The 23809-nt window shown below is 49.7% G+C and overlaps 8 protein-coding genes across 10 annotated transcripts in view; 4 read left to right on the top strand and 4 right to left on the bottom strand.

The window, feature by feature from the left end:
- Positions 1-9460: 9460 nt before the first annotated feature.
- Positions 9461-11299, bottom strand: LOC130249950 (scale keratin-like). Its single transcript, XM_056485132.1, has 2 exons — positions 10137-11299; positions 9461-10030 (listed from the first exon to the last, which is right to left on the bottom strand). The coding sequence occupies exon 2, from the start codon at positions 10004-10006 to the stop codon at positions 9641-9643; it is 366 nt and encodes a 121-aa protein (XP_056341107.1). The 5' UTR covers positions 10007-10030; positions 10137-11299; the 3' UTR covers positions 9461-9640.
- Positions 10013-23809, top strand: part of LOC130249942 (scale keratin-like) — a 30449-nt gene continuing 16652 nt past the window's right edge. The window contains exons 1-2 of one of the 3 annotated variants that reach the window (XM_056485117.1): positions 10013-10999; positions 11390-11984. In XM_056485117.1, coding sequence (XP_056341092.1) covers positions 10796-10999; positions 11390-11863 — 678 coding nt within the window. In that variant the 5' untranslated portion in view covers positions 10013-10795 and the 3' untranslated portion in view covers positions 11864-11984. Of the gene's footprint in view, positions 11000-11389; positions 11985-23809 lie in introns of those variants that run through there. The other 2 variants (XM_056485121.1, XM_056485120.1) reach the window with 2 other exon arrangements.
- LOC130249946 (scale keratin-like) lies at positions 13493-14336 on the bottom strand. The gene is made up of 2 exons (XM_056485126.1): positions 14169-14336; positions 13493-14062 (listed from the first exon to the last, which is right to left on the bottom strand). Exon 2 carries the CDS (start codon positions 14036-14038, stop codon positions 13673-13675), a length of 366 nt encoding a protein of 121 aa, XP_056341101.1. The 5' UTR covers positions 14039-14062; positions 14169-14336; the 3' UTR covers positions 13493-13672.
- On the top strand, positions 14980-15567 carry LOC130249944 (scale keratin-like). Its single transcript, XM_056485124.1, has 2 exons — positions 14980-15001; positions 15108-15567. The coding sequence occupies exon 2, from the start codon at positions 15132-15134 to the stop codon at positions 15495-15497; it is 366 nt and encodes a 121-aa protein (XP_056341099.1). The 5' UTR covers positions 14980-15001; positions 15108-15131; the 3' UTR covers positions 15498-15567.
- On the bottom strand, positions 17161-17875 carry LOC130249948 (scale keratin-like). The gene is made up of 2 exons (XM_056485130.1): positions 17837-17875; positions 17161-17730 (listed from the first exon to the last, which is right to left on the bottom strand). Exon 2 carries the CDS (start codon positions 17704-17706, stop codon positions 17341-17343), a length of 366 nt encoding a protein of 121 aa, XP_056341105.1. The 5' UTR covers positions 17707-17730; positions 17837-17875; the 3' UTR covers positions 17161-17340.
- LOC130249943 (scale keratin-like) lies at positions 18641-19231 on the top strand. The gene is made up of 2 exons (XM_056485123.1): positions 18641-18665; positions 18772-19231. Exon 2 carries the CDS (start codon positions 18796-18798, stop codon positions 19159-19161), a length of 366 nt encoding a protein of 121 aa, XP_056341098.1. The 5' UTR covers positions 18641-18665; positions 18772-18795; the 3' UTR covers positions 19162-19231.
- LOC130249945 (scale keratin-like) lies at positions 21038-21618 on the bottom strand. The gene is made up of 2 exons (XM_056485125.1): positions 21604-21618; positions 21038-21497 (listed from the first exon to the last, which is right to left on the bottom strand). Exon 2 carries the CDS (start codon positions 21471-21473, stop codon positions 21108-21110), a length of 366 nt encoding a protein of 121 aa, XP_056341100.1. The 5' UTR covers positions 21474-21497; positions 21604-21618; the 3' UTR covers positions 21038-21107.
- LOC130249952 (scale keratin-like) lies at positions 22403-23113 on the top strand. The gene is made up of 2 exons (XM_056485134.1): positions 22403-22437; positions 22544-23113. The coding sequence occupies exon 2, from the start codon at positions 22568-22570 to the stop codon at positions 22931-22933; it is 366 nt and encodes a 121-aa protein (XP_056341109.1). The 5' UTR covers positions 22403-22437; positions 22544-22567; the 3' UTR covers positions 22934-23113.

Below are 23809 nucleotides of genomic sequence, written 5' to 3'. Positions count from 1 at the left end.
ATTTTTATTTTCTTTGATCAAAGTTTAATCAAACAGTAACCATGGGGATGTGAGGATGTAAAGGCAGAAAAATCAAACAGCATGAATAATACCTCTTAATAGAGGTTCAGCAACCATAAAAAAATAAATAGACTGTCACTGTTTCTAGGTTCCTTGATCTAAACAGAAGCAAACACAAGATTTTACTTGCATTGCTAATGTCACAAAATTGCAACTAGAATAAAACCTGGACATGTGATGTTCTATGGGAATTATTATTTTTGTCTAATTTCTGTGTTTTTCTGGAAGAGTGAAAGGTGATTTCCGTCTTTTATTTCCTGCCCAAGTTCTGTAAAAAATAAATACAGTCCTGTATTAGAGACAGAGAGGTTTGAGTTACACACACTCAAAGACCAAACCTTGTGGTTCTTATTCAAAGGAAAATATTTCCTAATTGCATTGGGAGCTGAGTTTAACAAGCTGGTCTCACTTTTGCCACACGAACACATGTAGAAACCTAGAAATCCTCAAGCTTTGTCCTGAAAACTGAACCACAGACTCAGCAAACAAACAGCACATAATTATTTGCTCAATTACTCTCGGAGCACAACATCCCATTACCCTTGAGCTGGCAGGGGAAGGACAGTGCTCAGTTCTGATTTTTTAAAATACTTTTTTCCATAGTTTTATAATATTGCCAAATTTTGGCAGATCACTGTGGGACAGAAAATATTCCCTTCTCACTTCAACACATTTTAAAATTTTAAATTTTAGCATGGACAAAAGAATGTATGCTCCCCAGGTAATGCCTAAAAAAAAAAAAAAAAAAAAAAAAAAAAAAAAAAAAAAAAAAAAAAAGTAAAAAAACCCATAAACCACAATGTCTTGGAAATATTCCAGACCTACTTGGTCTGAGCCAAGTATCTGGTGTGGAAAATTACAGTCCAAATGGTTAAGAATTGCTAGAAGCAATTGAAAACAGCTTTTCCCAAAGGAAAATGTTGGGCAACCTTACTGATAAGCAACCTTACAAGTTCTGCATGAAATAATAATAATAATAAAAAAGGAATACCGAGTAAATAATGCTTCTGTTTACATTGGTCCTATCTCCTCCTGAGAGGAAGATTGTTAACTCTTTAATGGCTTGCTGCAGCTACTCAAGTAATAAATAAGAACTGATGGCTTTCCCTTAGAGTCAGTTGTGAGATTTCATCATCCACATGGATGCACCCACCCTCTCCCACTTCACCCTCCTCCAGCACAGCAGAGGGGACATTGTGCAGCTCAGTCTCATTAGCAGCCACAACCTGACAGCAATTTATACCCTGGCTTTTTGAGGCAGGAGCAGGATAAGAGAGTCAGGCAATTTAGTTTAATTGCAGTAGGCACGCAGAGGAGCTGCGCCCTCCTGCCCCCGCTCAGTTTGCCCCGCTCCAGAAAGGGGCTGCTGCCCCGTGCCAGCCTGACACACATCACCCCAGCCAGCTCTTTGCCTTTAATTCTGCCATTTATTAACTGATGCCTGCAGATAATTCCAATGTACTCTGGCCTCATTATGAGAAGGCAGACTCTCAGTTCAGTAAACTCACAGATAAAAGAAAACAGGGAAAGAAGAGGAGAAAGTAATTTATGGACTTCAGGAGTTGCGGCAAGGCTTGAGAAATGTGGGCTCCTTTCTCAGCTCCTACAAAAGATGTCCATGGGCAGGAGGATGACTGGCCTTAGTCAAGATGTGCCTCAGCTTGCCTTGGTTAATACCTTTGTGGTAGCAAATCCATAGTTTTCCCTCCAAGCTGGGCACTGTCTCTGTTGTGCTTAGTCATCCCACTGCTACAAAGAGATGGTTTAGCACAATGATGACACCCTAAATTATAAAGAAACTGGATTAGTATTGATTTCAAAACCAGGATTTTACTTTTGCATGACCTTTCTGTTGTTCACCCTATAAGTCTTGAGCCCAGCCTACCCCAGGCAGCTGTCCAGAGGGTCAGAATACAGAAATACATGGCCTTCTACTCCTACAATGGCAGGGAGGCAGGGAGGCAGGGAGGCAGGGAGGCAGGGAGGCAGGGAGGCAGGAAGGAAGGAAGGAAGGAAGGAAGGAAGGAAGGAAGGAAGGAAGGAAGGAAGGAAGGAAGGAAGGAAGGAAGGAAGGAAGGAAGGAAGGAAGGAAGGAAGGAAGGAAGGAAGGATTTTACCTTTTCCCAACCTGAAAGTCTTAAAAATTAAAAGTGGGGGAAAAGCTGCAGCCTTAAACAGTTACCTTTTCCAGTTCAAATCCAGAACAATGAGTTTCAAAAATAAAAGCCCTGGAGCGAATTGAAACCTGCCATGTTGGCAGAAGCTGAGCTCCCAGCAGAGGCTAAAAGCCAGGCCCTACAGCCCCACCTGAAGCAGCTGAGACCTTACCCTGCTCTGCAGCATGCTTCCTGCCTGCATGTGCGTTCCTGACGTGGTAATGCTCTCCTGTTAAGCATGAATAATAAACCGATTTGGGTTAAAAATAACTCTCTTTTTCCCCACAGCTATTTTTTTTTAAACCAGATCATCCTCACAAATCCAGTCTACAAAGCTGCTCTGCAAATCATTCATCTAGCAGAAAGGCTGCTGCCAAAATGCAAGGGCAGAGCAAGCAGACCTGGGCTTATCACAGCATTTGCTGGTGATCCTCTCTCAAGAAAACATTACTGCCTGCAAAACCCCACAGGTTAGCTGTATAGAACTGCTGTGGGGCACTTGGTCAGAAGAGAAACTGCTTTTTCAACTGCTTATTTTTTGGGTTTTTTTGAGGCCATTACTCTCAAGTATCCCTCTCTTCATCTCGTTCTGCATCTAAAATAAAAAATAGACTCACAGTGTCTGTGTTCAAATCCTCCTTGCATCCATATCATGTGAATAGAGCTGCAGTTTTGCAGAATGCCAGGTCCCACAGTCACCCTTAGGAAGGACTGAAGCCCATTCCTTTTTGCACAGCACTGCCTGGCAGAGTAGATGGCCATATTTCTCCTTTCAAGACACACATCCACATCCCATCTGCACTTCCATACACTGTAAGGCCTTCCCTAAGAAGGCAGAGGGGGCGTATTCCCAACCAAAGCCCTGCCTGCCCAATATTCCCGTGCTAAGCACAGAAATCTGTGGAGCCGTGCTAGACGTGATAAGCATGAGGCTGCTTTTTCTGGCTCCTGTGATGTTTACAAACATGCCTTCTCATTTCTCCATGCTTATTACTTCCCAGTGCCACATCCTTGTTCCCTCTTGGAGCTTATGAAAGCTTGTGACCATTTTTCAATAATGTCAGTGTGCATATTCTGTAACTATCCTCTGGTTTTATCTGCAGGCAATTATTAAACTGCCTCTTTCTTATCTCTCCTTTCCTCCACTTCTAAATATGTCACCCATCCCAATATCTGCTCTACCATACTGGCCTCTCTCTCCCTCCTTTCAGTCATGTATCAGCACTCTCTGCTCTGAGCAGCAAAACGAGGGGAGATCCAGACTATGAGTCTTTTTTTCTTATTATTTTCTATTTACCATTTTCACCTTTTCTAAGTCCTTTGCTAAGTCTACCCGCAGGAAATCAAACTCTTTTCCACTGTATAAGCATCTCTTTGCTAAAATAGTCTCTGGGACTGATGGATTCCCTATTGCCTTTGTATAAAGCCCTTCTCAGTACAAAGTACTTTGTTATCCAACATGAAGTCAATTTAAATATCCCATGCTGTATAAATAACTGTGGCAATTCAAAGGTGTGTTGTAGACCTTCAAGCAAAAGTAACTGTCCTGGTAACTCTTAACTGATACTGCTTCAGCTAATTTTACAGGAGAACTTCCTTTATAATATATGCCATTTCTGGCCAGAAAGAATATCCAACATCCAGCACATGATACAATTGCTTATTCTTCCTGCAACAGTATTTCTTCTTCAAGCAGTATTTTTCTTTTCTATCCACACATACTTTATATTTTCCTGAGGTGAAGCAAAATGCAAGACTTCCATCTCAGTTTTATAAAAGTCACAATCCTTATTTACTCCCATGCTATAAAAGCCCAGGCAGCAATGTTATACTGGAAGTCATGAATCCATTACTCTTAGATATGAGCAAATACACTGACTATGCTATAGGGTAATTGCTCACACTGAAATAGTCTCTCATGTATGTTCACTCTCAGAAATGCATTCAGTTCTAATTCCAATCCTCTCTCTGAAGACACACAAAGCGAGCACAGTTTAGTAAGCTCTGCCCAGCCACCAAGTTCTGCAAATGAATGGATTTAGGAAAAAGATATTGATTCATTTCAGCTGTGATTCACAGTGGCTTTATTGCACCCACAGCACCTTAAGCTGCCATCACTCTTTGGAGTACCTGTAATCAGTGCAGCCCTTTTCATAAAGGCCGCACATGAAATTATGCTCCGTTTCTACTATTTATCCAAATGCTTTTTGCCAGACTTTTGCAGCATGTATACCTCAAACTCAGGTTTGAGGAATTCAGAAATTACTTTATATGTATGTGACTGCACTAAATACAGCTCAACATTTTTCTTTTCTATGTTCCTCATGTCCAGCATATTTGTTTAAATGCAATTTCTATCTCATTGCCTTTACCTCTAAATACCCTTGGACAAGTTACCCTAACAGGAAGGCTGCTTAAGTTTTACCTTTTACTCTGGTGTTGTAAAATTATGCTCATTTACTTTAAGCTTGACCTAGGGCCTTTGCCCACTGCCTTCTGGATCCTTGAAAGTCAAGAGCTTTGCTGCTTCTGTATCTGCCTCCATTTTCAATACCATACTGTGAATTCTCGTGTTAATGACACATAGGCATATTGTCCCTCTTTATGCACATATGGCTCCAGGGAGAAATGCTGTACCTTTTTAGCCAAGAAACTTTCTGTCATGCATTTCTATTTTCATGTCTTGGCTGAGCAGTAAATAGGGTCAATCCCAAACTTGAGCCAGCTGCTCTACACTGCAGCTTTTCCTAGAAGTGCGATCAAAGCTCTTAAGTGCGAAGCTCCAACCCCTAAATAACATTGTTTCTCCCATTCTTCTGGAGCTGTTAGCATATCCTGACCCATATCCTAACCAACTTTTTTTTTTTGTGTGTTTGAAATCCTCTTGCAGAGCCCTTCATGAAGCCTGTGACATTTCAGTGTTGAAGCCTTCTGTGTGTAGCCTCAGTCAGAACTGTCTCCCCATCTTCTGCCAGTGACAGCTTCCTTTTCTATACAGGATATTTAATTGTCTCTCAATTCCAAGCATTTTAGTCCAAACTCCAAATGTCATCTTCCTTTAAAAAAACCCAATAAAATAATTTTTAAAAACCCCACCTGGCTGCTGGCAGGCAGTTTGGCAAGCCTGTCAGAACTAATTCCTGTTTCATGTTGTTTGAGACATTAATCTTGTGTTGCTATGCTAAAACCTGTAGCAGGCACATCAAATATTATACTTCATTATTATACTTTGTTCCACTCCAAACTCTCTGTTGACAAAAACATGTTTATAGCTTGAAAAACTTGCAGTTTTCCAAGTCCAAACTTTCCCAGTCCAAATAACAGCTTTCTTTGTCTGCATCTTCCATAAGAGAGTTTTCCTCCATCTACATGCCAGATTCATACTCACAACTTTTAATCAGTCAGTTATAATCATACCACATTCAGTCAATAGATATCTGCCTCTCTATATCTCTCCTAAATATCAAATATTTCTACCTCACTCCCTATTCTTCCAGCATATCCCACTGCAAAACGAGCCCTACCTACATTATATATATTTTTTCTTATCCTCTTCATTCTCCTTGTCTTCTTATTAAAAATTTCATGAGTGTTTGTATAAGATGCTAAAAGAACTTGACAGGTGTTTTGTTTGTGTTAAAAGATAAAGTATTTCTGGTAATCAATCCTATTATTACATTATGCCTAGTGGGATAATTGTATATGCTTTTCAACCTTTTAAGCAAAGTTTTTTTCCCTTTTAATAATCATTTTTACTTAATAAAAGCAGGTGAAGTAAAACCCTTTGTTTCTATACTGACAATATATGATGTCATGTGGGCTTTTTAAAACTCTGCTCCCTCCCCATCCTGCCAGATTTAACTTCAAAAGGACCAATGCAAATCAATCCAAATGCTTAGAAGATCTCTTCTCTAGGATTTCTACCTACATTGTTTAATACAAAATGTTGCATTTTCTTTTAGGAACCATAAGGAACAAACAACTTTAAATAAATAATTTCATAAACGGTGACACAAACTTCCATATTTATTATGTTAGCAGTTTCTCAGGTAATATCTCCATTTACAACTAGCATGCTCCCTTTGGCTGCCAGCATAACAAATGCACTCTGTAATGAAAGTGCAACCTGACTCTCTGTGATTCTTTTGTCAATAAGGTAAAAATGTAGCAGATCAGACTTTGCTTCCAAATGAATTTGTGCATGAGGGAGCTTACTTTCATCCTGCAATTGACTGTTAATTAGGTATGTTATACTAAGGAGACCATAAGGCTGAAAGAAAATCTTACAGAATGTTTGCAATTAATGAAAAAGTTTATTTAAGTCCACAGCTTGAATTAATATATACACAAGAGGAGGAAAACCTTTCTTTGATAAATTTCATATAAACATTAAGGTAAGTATTTGAATGATTAAGATCTGTGTTTACATTTGGGAGCATAGATCCAGCGTTATTATAACCTTTGGGAGTTTCTAAATTGTTGGAAAATATTTTTTCTACTGTAACATAGTGCAACAAGAAGAACCAGAAATTATTTAAAAATAGCATGCTGCTACCAAGTAAGAATACTGGAGAAAATAAAATACCTTTAGACAACATGGCAAGTGTCTCCAGCACAGTAACACAAGTTGGTTTTGGGCTTTAAACAGTAGCTTCCCTGTTAATTGAGTAGCTTCTCATTCCTGCTTTCTACTGCAAGACTCAAATGAGAATGCTATGTGAAACATGATTTAATTTTTTATCCTCTAAAGTAGAGAAAGGGAAATTATTCTGGTGAAATCTGTTCTGGAAGTTGTGATAGAAAGCACACTACAAGGAATGTACCAGCAAAGCATGGAGAGGCAAAAATAAGGCAAATATTAAAGATAATGGATAAGACAGAAAAGGAAACAGCATGGGGAATCAAGATCCTTAAAATAAAAAGCATTCATGTATTTTTAGTACATAAATATGTACAACTCACAGCCACAATTCAGTTGTAGTTTCACAACTACAAAAATAGAAGGATTATGGTTTCTGTCAGAGTCTTCATACTGCAGGCAGGGACCCTGTTTGCTTACACGTGCCAGCTGAGCAGATCCAAGCAGAATGTCCTGTATCCTATCCCATGTCTTGCTCCCCACCAGTGAGGTTCCCTTTGCCATTGCTGAGATGCACTCTCACTGGCTTGTGTGTGCTTGCACAGAGCCCCACGTGGTGCCAAAGCAACAGTAGATCCCAGCTCTCCAGCAAAAACTTATTCCTATATAGTGGTCTAAATGACTATTTTCAAGGTTAGGATAAAATCTTTAGAGAGGGTTATTTTTGGGGAAAAAATTCTGATTAGTGTAGCATCTAGGTAGCAAACATAATAGAGAGTGATTTCAATAATCCAAAAGTTTCTATTTGTAAACATGACAGCCCCTCACAAGCAGAACAATATACTGTGTAGAGTTCAGTCTTCAGGATAAGGATTGCTGTCCACATTCTCCTTTCTTTATGGGGCTTTTCAGAGCACTGTTTTCCAGGGTGGCACTGAAGATTTAGCTGGCATGCTTATATGATATATAATTCCATGGTTTACCTGTCCTATGTGTGGCTCAGAGTTAACTATCTAAGGGTGAAGTTTAGCAAAGTTCAGCAAGTTTTTTTTCCTCCCATGGGGCTCTGATGCTTGGCAGAAGTCAGGCCCAACCTGGTGATTTTCTGTTTATGAACATTTTACATTGCTCACTGTTTCCAGCACTACCCAAGTTTGGTGTCCACGTTTTTATGTCTGCCTCTGCAGCTTCCTCACCCCTGGCAGCGGCTCCCTCCTGACTGCTGGGAAGACCTGGGATTTATTCCCAGACAGGAAAGCCGAGCTAGTGACTGCAGAATTAAGTATTTCCTCTTATTCTAACTTTAGGATAAATGTTTGGAATTCTGCACCCTGTAAACTGATTATTTCTATACGCCTCATATCTCTGCCTGTCTTTTACTTACCACCTGGTCAATGCACCTCAAACTTCTTCTCAGGTAGCCTCCAACAGAATGAATTATAAACATTGATCTCAAGGTCCCATGGGACATACAAACACTCGTGTTTATAAAAGGCACTGTCATTTTAGAAAAATATTTTCTGCTTCAGTCAAATCATATGAAGGCCACCATCTTCTGTCTCAGGCTCTTTAAGCAGAATTTCTCCTCTGGCTTTAAATGAGTTCAGTGCATACCAGCAGCATTTAAGTGATGTGGCCAAATTGCCTGTTCCTTTGCTGCAGCCAGGCTGCTAGAGAAGCCAGTACTGCGTTAGGCTGCTATTTAAAACCTCAGCCCCTACTTCACAGCTTGATCCTAAAACTCAGCCTGAAGAAGCTGAGCACCGCTGTGCAAACGCTCCATGAGATAAGGCCTTCGCTGTGCCTGTCAAAGCAGTGCAGTTCGTTTTTCCTGCTCCAAAATTCATGTTCCTCATGCCTGAGACCACAGAAGGACCCAGCAACCATGTCACTGGCCATGGCATTGGCAGCTGCACAGTTTTTCCAAGTAATCCTTCAATATTCACGAATAGAAAATTGAAAGGACAACTGCTTGTGAATTCTCAAATGAGGAGCTCCTGGCAAGTCTTCCTAAAAGCATCAAAACCCAGAAAAATAAATTCAAAATACATTAATTCTCTCTAGCTTAAAAAACCCCAGACCCTAAATCATGCAGTAGATTCATTTTCCCTTCTTATTTTTGTTATTTCCACTAAGCAGCTATATTTCTCAAATTAACATATTGTTAATATTTTAGACAAATTTAAAACTCGAACATTCTTAATAGTGAAACTCATCTCTACAAAAACCATGATGCACATGATTTTAAATAGGTATCAGGAAGAAAACCTGAATCTGAGCTAATAAGTACATCACCCTTACTGATGTGAATGAAAATTCACATAATTCTTCAGGATATAAATAAATGGCCACCAGGCACATGTCAGGCCACACCCAGCTCTCCACCTAAGCAGAATCCATCTCAGAATACATTCTCCTCCTACTTCCCTTTTCCCTTCTTCTCTGACCCATTACCACAGCTCTCAATCACATCCTCCCATTTCCTCTATGATTGAATTTCTTCTACACTTTAATATCTACTATCCGTTTCCCTCTTCTATTTTAAAGTTCTTTTACACTATCATTTTTACTTCTGCCAGCGTCATTATTTGCCCTCCCTCGCTTGGAAAATCCCCATACCCATGGCCCTCATGACTTGGTAAAAGGAGGCAAAGAGATAGGAATTGGATGCAGGAAATCTTTATTGTACCAAGACAGGCAGGAGAGGCCAGGAGAGGGATGGTGGACAAGCCTCAGGCAGGCCGGGTGTCACGGGCTGCAGGAGGCCAGGGCAGCTTGTGCAGAGCTCAACTTCTCCATGCTGGGCTGAGGCGGCCGCACGCGTTTGGGCTGGGCTGTGGTGGCTCTAGCAGGGCCCGCAGGTGTCCCAGAGCTTCTTGCTGTAGCGGGGCAGGGCGCAAGGGCTGTAGGCGGGAGCAGCGCAGGCTCTGCCAAAGGTGCAGAGGCCAGCCGAGGCCTGGGTGGCGCCGGCGCCGTAGAGGCCGCCCAGCCCCAGGGAGCCGCCAAAGGCCGGTGCTCCGGAGGAGCCCACCACGGCTTGCTGGGGGAAGGAGGTGAGGATGGGGCCGGGGAAGGTGACCACCACGGGGGGCGGCTGGATCAAGGCCGAGGAGTCGGGGCACTGGCGGGCACACAGCTCGTTGCAGCTCTCAGCGATGGGCTGGGGCACAGCCACGCTGGTTTTGGGGGTGCACAGCTCGTAGCAGGACATCTTGGTGAGAGATGCGAGGGTGCTCTGCAAGAGAGGGCAGCCATGGCAGGAGAGCAGCAGAGGCAGCACCCAAGCCACAGGGGCCGGGGCTGGAGCAGGGAGCTGTGAGCAGAAGGGCTCACACACTTACCCTTGTCCCTGAGGAGGAGAAGGTGGCCAGGCGAGTGCTTGGTCCAGTGTGGCCCAGGCAGGGCTTTTATAGCAGCCCCAGCATTGCTCAGCTCCATCCAGGCCAATCTGCACAGTGGACACTCCCTGGTGCTGCTGCTGCTGACACCAGGGTATTGCAGCCCCTACCCCTTCCTGAGTCAGCATCCCCCTGGTCCCGCCCCAGCACATCCTGCTGCCCAAGCCATCTTGTCCTTCCTGCCACATCAGATACTTGATTGCTGGGATGGCACCCAGGAATTTGGCTGCATGGGCACATCTGAGGGCTTCGTGGCCTTCGGTAGGGCTGAAATATCCCTGAGTAGAGTTCCGCTTTTTGGGGCGTTTCTAATTCTTGAGCCCTGTATGTCAAGCCTGGCATGGGGACCCTGTGTTCCCTGTGTCACAGAGCTCCCTGGCAGTGCCTGGGGACCAGATGGAGTCCAGCTCTGCAGCGCTGGCCAGTGCTGGATGCTGTTGAGCAGGCAGGGGCACATAGGATGTGCGTTTCTTTAGGTGTTGGTTCAGGTCTGCCCTCTGCCCATCAGAAACAGCCGGTGGCACACGCCAGACACCTCCTGGAGCTGCTGTGGCCCAGGAAGTGGCACTGGCAGCATCCCAGCTGGATAATTGCAGGAGCTGATGGTGCAGCTTGAGGCTGGCCATGAAATGCAGGAGTCAGCAGAAGGGCCCCGTGGCAGCAGGGCTGAGGCCGGGCCTTGTCCCGCACACGTGCACCCAGCATGGGCAGCTCCTGCCCCACCTCTGCAGCCACCCATAAAAGCGCTGTCCTGGCCCAGGGCTGCATCCACTGCTGCGGCCTCGCTCTGCTCAGCCCAAGGCCAGGTGGGTCCTGCAGGGCTCTGCCTCCTGGCCCAGGGGCTGCCCAGGGCCCTCCCTTGCCGCCAGAGATGCCAGGGGGAGCGGATGTGCTGGCACCAGCCTGGAATGGCCAGGCCCAGCTCAGCCGCCTTGGGAGAGCAAGGAAGGAGCCCCTTGTCCGGGACAGATGGAGCCAGGCTGGGCACAGGGACTTGGGCAGGGCTTGTGAGATCTGGGGGCTTAGGGATCAGGGCTTTAAGGGTGCTGCTGGGCACAGAGCCATTGCTGGGCAGTGTGGGCAAGGTTGTGTGGCTGTGGCCGGTCAGAGTCTGTGGCAGGTGTGGGAGCAGCACACTGCTGAATCTGGAGATCCCCGTGACTCTTCTAACCCCTGTTTTCTGAATTCCCTTTCAGCCTCATCTCTGTCACGCCAAGATGTCCTGCTACGATGTGTGTCCCCCCAGGAGCAGCTACGAGCTGTGCACCCCCAAAACCAGCGTGGCTGTGCCCCAGCCCATCGCTGAGAGCTGCAACGAGCTGTGTGCCCGCCAGTGCCCCGACTCCTCGGCCTTGATCCAGCCGCCCCCCGTGGTGGTCACCTTCCCCGGCCCCATCCTCACCTCCTTCCCCCCAGCAAGCCGTGGTGGGCTCCTCCGGAGCACCGGCCTTTGGCGGCTCCCTGGGGCTGGGCGGCCTCTACGGCGCCGGCGCCACCCAGGCCTCGGCTGGCCTCTGCACCTTTGGCAGAGCCTGCGCTGCTCCCGCCTACAGCCCTTGCGCCCTGCCCCGCTACAGCAAGAAGCTCTGGGACACCTGCGGGCCCTGCTAGAGCCACCACAGCCCAGCCCAAACGCGTGCGGCCGCCTCAGCCCAGCACAGAGAAGTTGAGCTCTGCACAAGCTGCCCTGGCCTCCTGCAGCCCGTGACACCCGGCCTGTCTGGGGCTTTTCCACCATCCCTCTCCTGGCCTCTCCTTTCCCTCCTGGTACAATAAAGTTTTCCTGCATCCAATTCCTGTCTCTTTGCCTCCTTTTCACATGTCATGAGGGCTCCCAGGGATCAGGGATTTGCATGAGTGATAAGGGAAATGGTGATGCCGGGAGGGCCTTGGGCAACAGATAATTGAATGGAGAAGGGTAACAAAACAGAATAGGGAATGGGAGAGTGGAGGTTTCTGTGGAGATTGCAACGAAATCAAAATTAAAATTTAAACAAAAGCTAGACAATATTGGGAAGGTTTGGGTGAGAGGAAGGAGTATGGAGAGGCGCAGAAGGAAATGACTAAGGAGAATGAGGATAAGAAGGGCAAGGAGAGCAAGAAAATTGCAATTCCTATGTAGAGACAGATTCGCCTGGCATCACCACCAGCCCCTTAATTGGAATCACCACCAATACTTTAGTAGGAAACTCTACATGTCTTCTTCTCTTAATGAACTTCTTTCTTTGTAATTCTCACTCCTTCTTTCATAAACCTCTCTCAGGTAACTCCGATGCCTTTTGTATAGGCACCTTCACAAAGTACTAATTCCTTCTCTTAGAGCAGCTCCACATAGCACTGAGTCTGCCTTTCACTCTGCATGACAGGATAAACACAAGCTGTCCCTTTCCTGGCTGCCTAACCCTGACTGTCCCTCACAAATCATCTTCTCACCATATCTGCCCCTTGCACGACTGCATGTCCCTCACCTGCACAGCCAACAGACTCCTTCTCTTACTCCAGCGGACTCTTGTTCTCATGCTCCAACTGCAAAAGCCTGTAACTAGCGGGCAGCTGACCCACTCCTTCATATCCCACAAATTGATGGGCCAGACACAGGATTTGCCACTCCTCGGCAATCAATACCGATGCAAGTCATTGGGAAAGATTCCTTCCTGCATTATTCCTTCAGTGTATCTACCCACATGCGAAGAAGGACAAGATGAAGGAGAAGAAGGAGAAGATGAGAAACAAAGTGAATGAGAACTGTAACGAAGAAAAACAAAGACATAGAAAGGGAAAGGGAAGGATGGACTTGATGACAATTAAATTTGTCGATGTACAAGGCATAATGAGGGAGGAATTTCTCTCAGATTTTAATCCCTGGTCCTATAGCAGAGCTATGGTAGCACAGAGGGCAAGGAGCTGTGACAGCCTTTGCCCCTGGAGGGCTCCTAGCTCTGGAGCCAAAGCCATTGGTAAAACTCCTGCATGGGTGTAAAAGCTCCTGGTCTCATGTCATGAAAGCAATGGGATCTGTCTTTTCATCAGACAGTGTTAGGACCTCCTTCGCCTCCTCCATCTCCATCTCCTCATCTATATCTGATCCATTCCCAAAGCTCTCCTTCATATCCTCCCATTTCAACTTTGATTCCATTTTCTTTTCCACTTTAACCTACACTGTCCCATTCCAGCTTCTATTTCACTCTTCCTTTCCATTAGCAGTTCTCCGAGAACCACCCTTTCCACTCCCACTCATGCAACTCCCCCTTCCCAGAAGCCCTAATGACTTGGGAAAAGGAGGCAAAGAGACAAGATCTAGATGCAAGAAAACTTTATTGTACCAAGGAAGACAGGAGAGGCCAGGAGAGGGATGGTGGACAAGCCTCAGGCAGGCCGGGTGTCACAGGCTGCAGGAGGCCAGGGCAGCTTGTGCAGAGCTCAACTTCTCCATGCTGGGCTGAGGCGGCCGCACGCGTTTGGGCTGGGCTGTGGTGGCTCTAGCAGGGCCCGCAGGTGTCCCAGAGCTTCTTGCTGTAGCGGGGCAGGGCGCAAGGGCTGTAGGCGGGAGCAGCGCAGGCTCTGCCAAAGGTGCAGAGGCCAGCCGAGGCCTGGGTGGCGCCGGCGCCGTAGAGGCCGCCCAGCCCCAGGGAGCCGCCAAAGGCCGGTGCTCCGGAGGAGCCCACCACGGCTTGCTGGGGGAAGGAGGTGAGGATGGGGCCGGGGAAGGTGACCACCACGGGGGGCGGCTGGATCAAGGCCGAGGAGTCGGGGCACTGGCGGGCACACAGCTCGTTGCAGCTCTCAGCGATGGGCTGGGGCACAGCCACGCTGGTTTTGGGGGTGCACACGTCGTAGCAGGACATCTTGGTGAGAGATGCGAGGGTGCTCTGCAAGAGAGGGCAGCCATGGCAGGAGAGCAGCAGAGGCAGCACCCAAGCCACAGGGGCCGGGGCTGGAGCAGGGAGCTGTGAGCAGAAGGGCTCACACACTTACCCTTGTCCCTGAGGAGGAGAAGGTGGCCAGGCGAGTGCTTGGTCCAGTGTGGCCCAGGCAGGGCTTTTATAGCAGCCCCAGCATTGCTCAGCTCCAGCCAGGCCAACCTGCACAGTGGACACTCCCTGCTACTGCTACTTCTGACACCAGGGCTGTGCGTCCCTTGCCCCTCCCTGAGTCAGCATCCCCCAGGTGCCGCCCTAGCAGATCCTGCTCTCCAAGTCATCTTGTCCTTCTTGCCATGTCAGCTAATTGATAGCAGGGAATCGGCTCCAGAAGGAAGTTTAATGGTCCAAAGGGGTGGGCCAGGGCTGGAATCTGCTTGGGCTCAGTGGACATCTCTGCTCCTTGTTCCATGTGCAGATCAAGTAGGACACAAGGAGTGTATGTCACCAATGTAAAAGTGTTCCCCGGCCACTGACTGCATTCAGATGGGGTCTGGGTTTGCTAGGCATTCCTGTGATTAACAGGTCACCTCGAAAGTGCAGGCTCTGGGCACACCTGCCACAAGATGCTCCAGCTCCTGTCAGGTGTTCCTAGAGTCCAATGCTAGGTGTCATCCCTGGTATAAAGTATCTGATTTGGCAGGAAGCACAAGATGGCTTGGGCAACGTGAAGTTCTGGGGTGGCACCTGGGGTATGATGACACAGGGAGTGGCAGGGGATGCACAGCCCTGGTGTCAGCAGCAGCAGCAGCAGCAGTAGCAGGGAGTGTCCACTGTGCAGATTGGCCTGGATGGAGCTGAGCAGTGCTGGGGCTGCTATAAAAGCCCTGCCTGGGCCAGACTAGACCAAGCACTCACCAGGCCACCTTCTCCTCCTCAGGGACAAGGGTAAGTGTGCGAGCCCTTCTGCTCACAGCTCCCTGCTCCAGCCCTGGCCCCTGTGGCTTGGGTGCTGCCTCTGCTGCTCTCCTGCCATGGCTGCCCTCTCTTGCAGAGCACCCTCGCATCTCTCACCAAGATGTCCTGCTACGACGTGTGCACCCCCAAAACCAGCGTGGCTGTGCCCCAGCCCATCGCTGAGAGCTGCAACGAGCTGTGTGCCCGCCAGTGCCCCGACTCCTCGGCCTTGATCCAGCCGCCCCCCGTGGTGGTCACCTTCCCCGGCCCCATCCTCACCTCCTTCCCCCAGCAAGCCGTGGTGGGCTCCTCCGGAGCACCGGCCTTTGGCGGCTCCCTGGGGCTGGGCGGCCTCTGCGGCGCCGGCGCCACCCAGGCCTCGGCTGGCCTCTGCACCTTTGGCAGAGCCTGCGCTGCTCCCGCCTACAGCCCTTGCGCCCTGCCCCGCTACAGCAAGAAGCTCTGGGACACCTGCGGGCCCTGCTAGAGCCACCACAGCCCAGCCCAAACGCGTGCGGCCGCCTCAGCCCAGCATGGAGAAGTTGAGCTCTGCACAAGCTGCCTTGGCCTCCTATAGCCCGTGACACCCGGCCTGCCTGGGGCTTTTCCACCATCCCTCTCCTGGCCTCTTCAGCCTTTTCTGGTACAATAAAGTTTTCCTGCATCCAATTCCTGTCTCTTTGCTTCCTTTTTACCAAATTGTGAATTTTGCAGTTTTTATGTCAGGACAGACAGGACTGGCATCTTCACCAGTGCTTTACTTGAAATTTGAAAGCCTTCTTTCAGTGAACTTCTCTCTTACAACTCTGACTCCTTTTCTTACAGGCAGCTCCAAACAGCTCTGACTCCTTCTCTCCTCTCTGCATAGCTGGCTAAACTCCAAGCTGTCCCTTAGCCGGCCACGTTACCCTGACTGTCCCTCATGCAACATATTCTTACCTTATCTGTCCCTTGTATGACTGCCTGTCCCTTACTTCCTCACCGCATGACAAGCAGACTCCATCCCAAACTGCAGCAGACACTCAGTCTCAAGCCCCAACTCAAACTGCAACTGTAACTTGCGACTGTAACTTGTGGTCATCATGCCAACTCATTATTAACACCAGAAGTCTTTGGGCAAGCACAGATGTTTGTACTCCTCAGTAATCAGAATAGGTGTAATTCATCCGGAGAGATTGCCTTCTGTACTATCCTTTAAATCTATCTTCCCACAATGAACACCCCAGACATATGGGATTTGCCAGAGTGGGAGGGGAAAATGATGATGCAGGGACGGCCTGGGGCAAAGGAAAATAGAAGGGGAAATAGAGAAAATAAAACAGAAGTTGGAATGAGAGAGGAGGTTTCTGATGAAAATGAAATCAAAATGGAAATTGAATCAAAAGATAGAGAATGTTGGGAAGGGATTTTGGGAAAAGGAGAGCTAGAAGGAGGAGGAGAGTGAAAAGAAGCAGAAGGAAAACAATAAGGACAATGACGATAAGAAGAGGAAGGACAATGATGATAAGGAGAGGAAGGATAAAAGGAAAGCGAATGACAAGACAAAGCACAAGATGGAGATGGAGCAGAAGAAGATAATAAACAAAGACAATGAGAGTTAAAAAGAAGAAAGACTAAGACATAAACGGGAATGGGATGAATTTGATGACCACAAAATTTAATGTACACGGCACAGAGAGGGGGAAGTCTCTCTCTGATTTCTGTGCCTGGACCCTTAGCAGGGCCATGGTGGCTCAGAGGGCCTGGAGCTGTGTCAGCCTTTGCCCATTGAGAGCTCCCATCTCTAGGGCCAACCCCATTGCCAGCACTTCTGGAGGTGTGTAAGACCGTCTGATCTCATGGCCTGCAAGCAATTAGATCTGTCTGTCTTCAGACAGAGTGCTTGTAGCTCCGTTCCCTCCTCCTCATCCTCCTAGTTCTCCTTCCCTGACCCATACCCAAAGATCCCTACCATATATTCCAAACTCCACTATGATTCTATTTGCAGCTGAAATTTAATCTCTACTGTCCATTTCCCTCTTTTATTTTGCTGTTCTTTTTCAATTTTATTTTCTTTTCTGGCAGCGTCCCCATTTCCCCACACTATTTTGGAACATTCGCATCCCCATATGTTTACTGAGATGAGAAAATAAGGCAAAGAGACAGGAACTGGATGCAGGAAAACTTTATTGTACCAGAAAGGGCAGGAGAGGCCAGGAGATTGATGGTGGACAAGCCCCAGACAGGCCGGGTGTCACGGGCTGCAGGAGGCCAGGGCAGCTTGTGCAGAGCTCAACTTCTCCATGCTGGGCTGAGGCGGCCGCACGCGTTTGGGCTGGGCTGTGGTGGCTCTAGCAGGGCCCGCAGGTGTCCCAGAGCTTCTTGCTGTAGCGGGGCAGGGCGCAAGGGCTGTAGGCGGGAGCAGCGCAGGCTCTGCCAAAGGTGCAGAGGCCAGCCGAGGCCTGGGTGGCGCCGGCGCCGTAGAGGCCGCCCAGCCCCAGGGAGCCGCCAAAGGCCGGTGCTCCGGAGGAGCCCACCACGGCTTGCTGGGGGAAGGAGGTGAGGATGGGGCCGGGGAAGGTGACCACCACGGGGGGCGGCTGGATCAAGGCCGAGGAGTCGGGGCACTGGCGGGCACACAGCTCGTTGCAGCTCTCAGCGATGGGCTGGGGCACAGCCACGCTGGTTTTGGGGGTGCACACGTCGTAGCAGGACATCTTGGTGAGAGATGCGAGGGTGCTCTGCAAGAGAGGGCAGCCATGGCAGGAGAGCAGCAGAGGCAGCACCCAAGCCACAGGGGCCAGGGCTGGAGCAGGGAGCTGAGAGCAGAAGGGCTCACACACTTACCCTTGTCCCTGAGGAGGAGAAGGTGGCCAGGCGAGTGCTTGACCCAGTGTGGGCCAGGCAGGGCCTTTATAGCAGCCCCAGCATTGCTCAGCTCCAGCCAGGCCAATCTGGACAGTGAACACTCCCTGATGCTGCTGCTGCTGACACTAGGGTGTTGCATCCCCTGCCCCTCTCTGAGTCAGCATCTCCCTGGCGTCATCCCAGCACCTCCTCCTGCTCAAGCCATTTTGTGCTTCCTGCCACATCAGATACTTGATTGCCAGGATGGCACCCAGGAATGGGCTCCAGCAATGCCTTTAATGGTCCAAATGGGTGTGGCAGGGCTGGAATCAGCCTAGGCTTGATGGACGTCTCTTCCCCTTGTTCCACATGTAGATCTAGAAGTACGCAAGGGGTCTTTGTCGCCAAAGTAAAAGAGATTCCTGGACAGTGAATGCAAAACACAGAGGATCTGATTCCCATGGGCTCTTTTGTGGTGAACAGGACACCTCCATGATGCAGGGTCCTGGCACTACTGCCTCACATGCTCCAGCTTCTGCCATGTGTTACTGGAGCCTATTCTTGGGTGCCATGCTGGCTAACAATCATCTGATGTGGCAGGAAGGACAAGATGTATCGGGCATGAGGATGTGCTGGAGTGACATCTGGGGGATGCTGACTCAGGGAGGGGCAGGGGCCGGACACCCTGGTGTCAGCAGCAGCAGCAGCGAGTGTCCACTGTGCAGATTGGCCTGGCTGAGCTGAGCAATGCTGGGGCTGCTATAAAAGCCCTGCCTGTGCCACTGGGACAAGCACTCGCCTGGCCACCTTCTCCTCCTCAGGGACAAGGGTAAGTGTGTGAGCCCTTCTGCTCACAGCTCCCTGCTCCAGCCCCAGCCCCTGTGGCTTGGGTGCTGCCTCTGCTGCTCTCCTGCCATGGCTGCCCTCTCTTGCAGAGCACCCTCGCATCTCTCACCAAGATGTCCTGCTACGACGTGTGCACCCCCAAAACCAGCGTGGCTGTGCCCCAGCCCATCGCTGAGAGCTGCAACGAGCTGTGTGCCCGCCAGTGCCCCGACTCCTCGGCCTTGATCCAGCCGCCCCCCGTGGTGGTCACCTTCCCCGGCCCCATCCTCACCTCCTTCCCCCAGCAAGCCGTGGTGGGCTCCTCCGGAGCACCGGCCTTTGGCGGCTCCCTGGGGCTGGGCGGCCTCTACGGCGCCGGCGCCACCCAGGCCTCGGCTGGCCTCTGCACCTTTGGCAGAGCCTGCGCTGCTCCCGCCTACAGCCCTTGCGCCCTGCCCCGCTACAGCAAGAAGCTCTGGGACACCTGCGGGCCCTGCTAGAGCCACCACAGCCCAGCCCAAACGCGTGCGGCCGCCTCAGCCCAGCATGGAGAAGTTGAGCTCTGCACAAGCTGCCATGGCCTCCTGCAGCCCGTGACACCCGGCCTGCCTTGGGCTTGTCCACCATCCCTCTCCTGGCCTCTCCTGCCTGTCTTGGTACAATAAAGTTTTCCTGCATCCAATTCCTGTCTCTGTCTCTTTTTCCCAAATTTTGAGGGCCATGGGGCTGGGGGATTTTCCCAGGTTGGAAGGGGAAATGATGACGGTATTAGGAAAGAAAATGAAACTGGAAAATTATAGTAAAAATCGAAGAGGTAAACAGTCAATGAAGTGCAGAAGAAAATGGACTCATAGGGGAAGTGGGAAGATAAGACGGAGAGCTCTGGGAATGGGTCAGGGAAAGCGGAGGAGGAGGATGAATAGAAGAAGAAGAAGAAGCACAAGGACACAGATAAGGACAAGGAGCTCCAAGCACTCTGTCTGAATATAGACAGACCCAATTGCTTGCATGCCTTGAGACCAGGAGCTCCTGCACACCTTCAGTAGTGCTGGCAATGAGGTTGGCCCCAGATTTGGGAGTCCTCCAGGGGGAAAAGCTGCCACAGCTCCAGGCCCTCTCTGCCACCATGGGTTTGCTAAAGTACCAGGGACAGAAATCAGAGAAGTAATTCCCCTCTGTGCCATGTACATTGACAAATTGCATTGACATCTACTCCTTTCCTTTCCCTTATATTTCTTAGTGTTTCGTCTTTATAGCTCTCATTGTCTTTGTTTCCCATCTTTTCCATCTCCTTCTTCTCTTTTGTCTTGTTCTTCTTCTTCTAGCCTTCTTATCCTCATTCTCCTTAATCTTTTCCTGCTGCTACTATTCATACTCTTTCTCCTTCTCCCCCAACGTCTTCCCAACATTCCTTGTGTTATGACTCAATTTCAATTTTGAAGTCATTTTAATCACCACATAAACATCCACTCTTGAGTTTCTCTTCTGTTTTATTTTCCCTTTCTCCTACAATTTTCCATTGCCCCTTGTCACAGCCCAAGGTGTCTCCTTACACTTGAGATCACCTCAGGAGGACATAAAGGTGGTCTGGAACCCAGTTCTTTCCGATGCCCACTAATGAGAGACTGCAGGAGGATGTTCTTAGAGGTTTTCATGGTTTGTTTATTATTTCTTATCCAAGGAATTCTTTGTCCAACTAACAGCAATCTGTCCAGCCAGACGTCCAGGACAGAATCTGCCTGACAGAGGCAGGACTTATTTTTTATACTTTAAATTACGTATTTGATATTTACAGTTATTTTCCAAGACACCACAACCTTATTGTAATGTCTAATTTTGCCCCAATCCAAACGAGGGATGCCAAGGGGGCACTTCAAGATGGATGGCATGGAGAAGAAGGAGGAAGAAGCATACTATGCCCCAAATCCTACATCTTGACTATGAGCCTCTTAATATAAACATTCTAGAAATCTGCATATTCTACATTCTAACAACCGAATTTAAACTCCATTTATTTTTGCAGCTTGTATTTCTTCTCTCAATTGTTCCAAGGAGCTAAACACAGCCCCTGAGACACTTGGGTCTCATTTGAGGGTCTTTGGGGACCCTGCCAGGGGGGTCTTGAAGCTCCCAGGGAAGCCAGAGGAACACTGGACTCCTAAAGCCCCTGGTCACTCCGGCACAGCCAGTTCCTCTCCCACTACTGGAACTCTGTCATGCTGGGGGTGTTCATTACTTGGGAAAAAGAGTCTAAGAGACAGGAATTTGATGCAGGAAAACTTTATTGTACCAGGAAGGATAGGAGAGGTCAGGAGAGAGACGGTGGGCAAGCGCAAGGCAGGCCAAGTGTCACGGGCTGCAGGAGGCCATGGCAGCTTGTGCAGAGCTCAACTTCTCCATGCTGGGCTGAGGCGGCCGCACGCGTTTGGGCTGGGCTGTGGTGGCTCTAGCAGGGCCCGCAGGTGTCCCAGAGCTTCTTGCTGTAGCGGGGCAGGGCGCAAGGGCTGTAGGCGGGAGCAGCGCAGGCTCTGCCAAAGGTGCAGAGGCCAGCCGAGGCCTGGGTGGCGCCGGCGCCGTAGAGGCCGCCCAGCCCCAGGGAGCCGCCAAAGGCCGGTGCTCCGGAGGAGCCCACCACGGCTTGCTGGGGGAAGGAGGTGAGGATGGGGCCGGGGAAGGTGACCACCACGGGGGGCGGCTGGATCAAGGCCGAGGAGTCGGGGCACTGGCGGGCACACAGCTCGTTGCAGCTCTCAGCGATGGGCTGGGGCACAGCCACGCTGGTTTTGGGGGTGCACACGTCGTAGCAGGACATCTTGGTGAGAGATGCGAGGGTGCTCTGCAAGAGAGGGCAGCCATGGCAGGAGAGCAGCAGAGGCAGCACCCAAGCCACAGGGGCCGGGGCTGGAGCAGGGAGCTGAGAGCAGAAGGGCTCACACACTTACCCTTGTCCCTGAGGAGGAGAATGTGGCCAGGCGAGTGCTTGTCCCAGTGTGGCACAGGCAGGGCTTTTATAGCAGCCCCAGCATTGCTCAGCTCTGGCCAGGCCAATCTGCACAGTGGACACTCCCTGCTGCTACTGCTGCTGACACCAGGGTGTCTGGCCCCTGCCCCTCCCTGAATCAGCATCCCCCAGGTGTCACTCCAGCACATCCTCATGCCCGATCCATCTTGTCCTTCCTGCCACATCAGATGATTGTTAGCCAGGATGGCACCCAAGAATAGGCTCCAGTAACACCTGGCAGGAGCTACAGCATGTGAGGCAGTAGTGCCAGGACCCTGCAGCATGGAGGTGACCTTTTCACCACAAAAGAGCCCATGGGAATCAGATCCTCTGTGCCTGCATTCACTGTCCAGGAAACTCTTTTACTTTGGCGACAAAGACCACTTGTGTACCTCTAGATCTACATATGGAACAAGGGGAAGAGACGTCCATCAAGCCTAGGCTGATTCCAGCCCTGCCACACCCATTTGGACCATTAAAGGCATTGCTGGAGCCCATTCCTGGGTGCCATCCTGGCAATCAAGTATCTGATGTGGCAGGAAGCACAAAATGGCTTGAGCAGGTGGAGGTGCTGGGATGACGCCAGGGAGTTGCTGACTCAGGGAGTGGCAGGGGCTGCAATACCCTGGTGTCAGAAGCAGCAGCATCAGGGAGTGTCCACTGTGCAGATTGGCCTGGATGGAGCTGAGCAATGCTGGGGCTGCTATAAAATCCCTGCCTGGGCCACACTGGGACAAGCACTCACCTGGCCACCTTCTCCTCCTCAGGGACAAGGGTAAGTGTGTGAGCCCTTCTGCTCACAGCTCCCTGCTCCAGCCCCGGACCCTGTGGCTTGGGTGCTGCCTCTGCTGCTCTCCTGCCATGGCTGCCCTCTCTTGCAGAGCACCCTCGCATCTCTCACCAAGATGTCCTGCTACGACGTGTGCACCCCCAAAACCAGCGTGGCTGTGCCCCAGCCCATCGCTGAGAGCTGCAACGAGCTGTGTGCCCGCCAGTGCCCCAACTCCTCGGCCTTGATCCAGCCGCCCCCCGTGGTGGTCACCTTCCCCGGCCCCATCCTCACCTCCTTCCCCCAGCAAGCCGTGGTGGGCTCCTCCGGAGCACCGGCCTTTGGCGGCTCCCTGGGGCTGGGCGGCCTCTACGGCGCCGGCGCCACCCAGGCCTCGGCTGGCCTCTGCACCTTTGGCAGAGCCTGCGCTGCTCCCGCCTACAGCCCTTGCGCCCTGCCCCGCTACAGCAAGAAGCTCTGGGACACCTGCGGGCCCTGCTAGAGCCACCACAGCCCAGCCCAAACGCGTGCGGCCGCCTCAGCCCAGCATGTAGAAGTTGAGCTCTGCACAAGCTGCCCTGGCCTCCTGCAGCCCGAGACACCTGACGTGCCTGAGGCTTGTCCATCATCAATCTCCTGGCCTCTCCTGCCCTTCTTGGTACAATAAAGTTTTCCTGCATCCAGTTCCTGTCTCTTTACCTCATTTTCTCATCTCAGTAAACATATGGGGATGCGAATGTTCCAAAATAGTGTGGGGAAATGGGGACACTGCCAGAAAAGAAAATAAAATTGAAAAAGGACAGCAAAATAAAAGAGGGAAACGGACAGTAGAGATTGAATTTCAGCTGCAAATAGAATCATAGTGGTGTTTGGAATATATGGTAGGGATCTTTGGGTATGGGTCAGGGAAGGAGAACTAGGAGGATGAGGAGGAGGGAACGGAGCTACAAGCACTCTGTCTGAAGACAGACAGATCTAATTGCTTGCAGGCCATGAGATCAGACGGTCTTACACACCTCCAGAAGCGCTGGCAATGGAGTTGGCCCTAGAGATGGGAGCTCTCAAGGGGCAAAGGCTGACACAGCTCCAGGCCCTCTGAGCCACCATGGCCCTGCTAAGGGTCCAGGCACAGAAATCAGAGAGAGACTTCCCCCTCTCTGTGCCGTGTACATTAAATTTTGTGGTCATCAAATTCATCCCATTCCCGTTTATGTCTTAGTCTTTCTTCTTTTTAACTCTCATGGTCTTTGTTTATTATCTTCTTCTGCTCCATCTCCATCTTGTGCTTTGTCTTGTCATTCGCTTTCCTTTTATCCTTCCTCTCCTTATCATCATTGTCCTTCCTCTTCTTATCATCATTGTCCTTATTGTTTTCCTT

Source organism: Oenanthe melanoleuca, chromosome 2, assembly GCF_029582105.1.
Source record: "Oenanthe melanoleuca isolate GR-GAL-2019-014 chromosome 2, OMel1.0, whole genome shotgun sequence".
Lineage (NCBI taxonomy): Eukaryota > Metazoa > Chordata > Aves > Passeriformes > Muscicapidae > Oenanthe > Oenanthe melanoleuca.
The sequence above is the reverse complement of the archived record's forward strand: the minus strand, read 5'-3'. Positions and strand labels throughout refer to the sequence as shown.

Bases quoted from the DNA above. Each gene is read 5' to 3' on its own strand.
- LOC130249950 (XM_056485132.1), bottom strand. From the start codon at position 10,006: ATGTCCTGCTACGAGCTGTGCACCCCCAAAACCAGCGTGGCTGTGCCC.
- LOC130249946 (XM_056485126.1), bottom strand. From the start codon at position 14,038: ATGTCCTGCTACGACGTGTGCACCCCCAAAACCAGCGTGGCTGTGCCC.
- LOC130249944 (XM_056485124.1), top strand. From the start codon at position 15,132: ATGTCCTGCTACGACGTGTGCACCCCCAAAACCAGCGTGGCTGTGCCC.
- LOC130249948 (XM_056485130.1), bottom strand. From the start codon at position 17,706: ATGTCCTGCTACGACGTGTGCACCCCCAAAACCAGCGTGGCTGTGCCC.
- LOC130249943 (XM_056485123.1), top strand. From the start codon at position 18,796: ATGTCCTGCTACGACGTGTGCACCCCCAAAACCAGCGTGGCTGTGCCC.
- LOC130249945 (XM_056485125.1), bottom strand. From the start codon at position 21,473: ATGTCCTGCTACGACGTGTGCACCCCCAAAACCAGCGTGGCTGTGCCC.
- LOC130249952 (XM_056485134.1), top strand. From the start codon at position 22,568: ATGTCCTGCTACGACGTGTGCACCCCCAAAACCAGCGTGGCTGTGCCC.